Source organism: Pteropus vampyrus, unplaced genomic scaffold (assembly GCF_000151845.1).
Source record: "Pteropus vampyrus isolate Shadow unplaced genomic scaffold, Pvam_2.0 Scaffold14218, whole genome shotgun sequence".
Lineage (NCBI taxonomy): Eukaryota > Metazoa > Chordata > Mammalia > Chiroptera > Pteropodidae > Pteropus > Pteropus vampyrus.
In genome coordinates, this window is record NW_011902999.1 from 1 (window position 1) to 1,855 (window position 1,855).

General features: G+C 36.3%; 1 protein-coding gene across 1 annotated transcript; it reads right to left on the bottom strand.

The window, feature by feature from the left end:
- Positions 1 to 78: 78 nt before the first annotated feature.
- LOC105310868 (coiled-coil domain-containing protein 174-like) lies at positions 79 to 1,492 on the bottom strand. Its single transcript, XM_011386962.2, has 3 exons — positions 1,328 to 1,492; positions 822 to 916; positions 79 to 297 (listed from the first exon to the last, which is right to left on the bottom strand). Exons 1-3 carry the CDS (start codon positions 1,425 to 1,427, stop codon positions 94 to 96), a joined length of 399 nt encoding a protein of 132 aa, XP_011385264.2. The 5' UTR covers positions 1,428 to 1,492; the 3' UTR covers positions 79 to 93.
- Positions 1,493 to 1,855: the final 363 nt, after the last annotated feature.

Genomic DNA, 1,855 nt, shown 5'->3' on the forward strand with positions numbered 1-1,855 from the left:
ATCACTTTTTGTCATAAAAACTGCTCCTGACAGTACCTCAAGGGTGCTTGCTTAGAGAATAAAACTAAATGGCTAATTTCTGTATTGTAATTATCAAGACATTACTGAGACATGAATCGAATTAAAATTTTTCCCTTTGAAGTTTAGAATCATGAGCCATGACATACCTCTATTCTCTTCCTCTGCTCCGTCATCTTTTGTTTTCATCTTTTTCTGTCGGAGTTTGGCAAGTCTTGCTTCTAACATAGCTTTTCGCTTTTCCTTTACGTTTTCTCGTTTTGTTCTCTGATCTGTTGTCTGTAAAGAACAGAAAATTATTTAAGCCAAATGCATATTTCTGTTTAAAAGGATGAAATGATTAATGGTATTCTAAAAATAGACTGATTTTCATGCCACCTCTAAGAAGCTATCTTGGAAATCTTCGAAATTAAGACCCATGAAGTACTCTTATGCAAGCCCTCTGATGTTTTTTGAAGTTTATATGAGTTTACAGAGCATCCTGGAAGGCTTAAAAAAACCAACCAGTTCTGTTCTACTCCTTAGTCCTTTATATAACTTCCTATTTTCTCACCCACGCCACTCCAATCATACCATAGTCGAAACCAAATTTAAGACATCAAAGTTACACAGGTTACTTCTGAGCAGCAATAATCTTAAAGTCTGAAACACCAAAATAACACAGCCACTTATGAAACCTATAATTGCATTCTGAATATCAATTTAAATTTCTAATTAATTTACCAGGTTTTTTTGCAGTATGGTCCAAAAAGAAACCACCTGCTCAAATCCTTCTTAACATAAACTCTGAATTTAATTTGTACCTGTTCACGCAGCATCTCTAAAGTTTTCATTTGCTTGTTTCTTAACTCTTTATCTCGGGCAAAGGCAAAATATCCAACACCAAGTTGCCGGGCCTCTGAAGTAAATCAAAATTATTCAAAACATTATAAATTACACTAAAGCCAAATATCCTACAAGAAACTTGGCAAAAAGAAATACAGTGATATTTGGCACAGGTTTTTTTTTTTTTAAGGCAGCTAAGCAAAAAAATAAATTAAAAATAGTTTTTTTCATCCTGTTTGCCAAACCTAACAAAAATTCATTAATTTTCAGTCATAGGCTGTTTCCACTTCTCTTGGGGAACAAACCCTCTATTAGGAAGATGTTCCCAATATGAGTATTTTTTAGGCTATTAAGTGAACAAAAGGGATATTTTCCATTTCCAAAGTAGAATCTTTCTATGTAAGAATTGCTGCTTTATGAATACTTTATGTTTGCCATTAGTTCAAGATAAAAAAATGATTTAAAAGCTGTAAGATGATTATACCATTTTCACGAATGTCTTCATAATGTATGGGCCCCATTGGCCTTTTCAGGGCCTCCCTTTCTTCTTCCTCCCATTGCTGGCGTTGAAGTTCTTTTCTCATGTCTTCAGATAGTAAGGTTTTTTCATTAGCAGGACTGACAAAACTAGTAGGAGAATAAAGCAAAAACTGTCTTTAGACAAGAGCTGTGAGTCAGTAATGCTTTGATTCAGTCAGCTGGATCATGGATAAGTAACTCTAGTTGAAAAAGATGACAATTCCCTACAGAGGTTTCCGATCTACTAGACCACTAGGAAATTGCAAAAAAAGATTTTCACCTTTATTCATTAGCGTAATGTAATCCTGACCGCACTCAAGACAAACCACTTTCTTCCCTACCCAGGTCGTGGGCTGAATAGAGGGAGGCAGCCCAGGCAGGGAGGACACCATCTCTAGATGGTCTCCCATGCAAGGCCAAGGAAGTCACATAACGCTGTGGCTGGGCCAGTGCCTCATGTGTTGTCAGACAGCTCAGGGCTTCTGCACTTCTT

Coding starts and splice junctions, on each gene's coding strand:
- LOC105310868 (XM_011386962.2), bottom strand. CDS start 1,427: ATGAGAAAAGAACTTCAACGCCAGCAATGGGAGGAAGAAGAAAGGGAG. Junction 917..1,327: donor TGAAGACATTCGTGAAAATG/GTATAATCATCT, acceptor GATTTACTTCAG/AGGCCCGGCAACTTGGTGTT. Junction 298..821: donor TAGAGATGCTGCGTGAACAG/GTACAAATTAAA, acceptor TGTTCTTTACAG/ACAACAGATCAGAGAACAAA.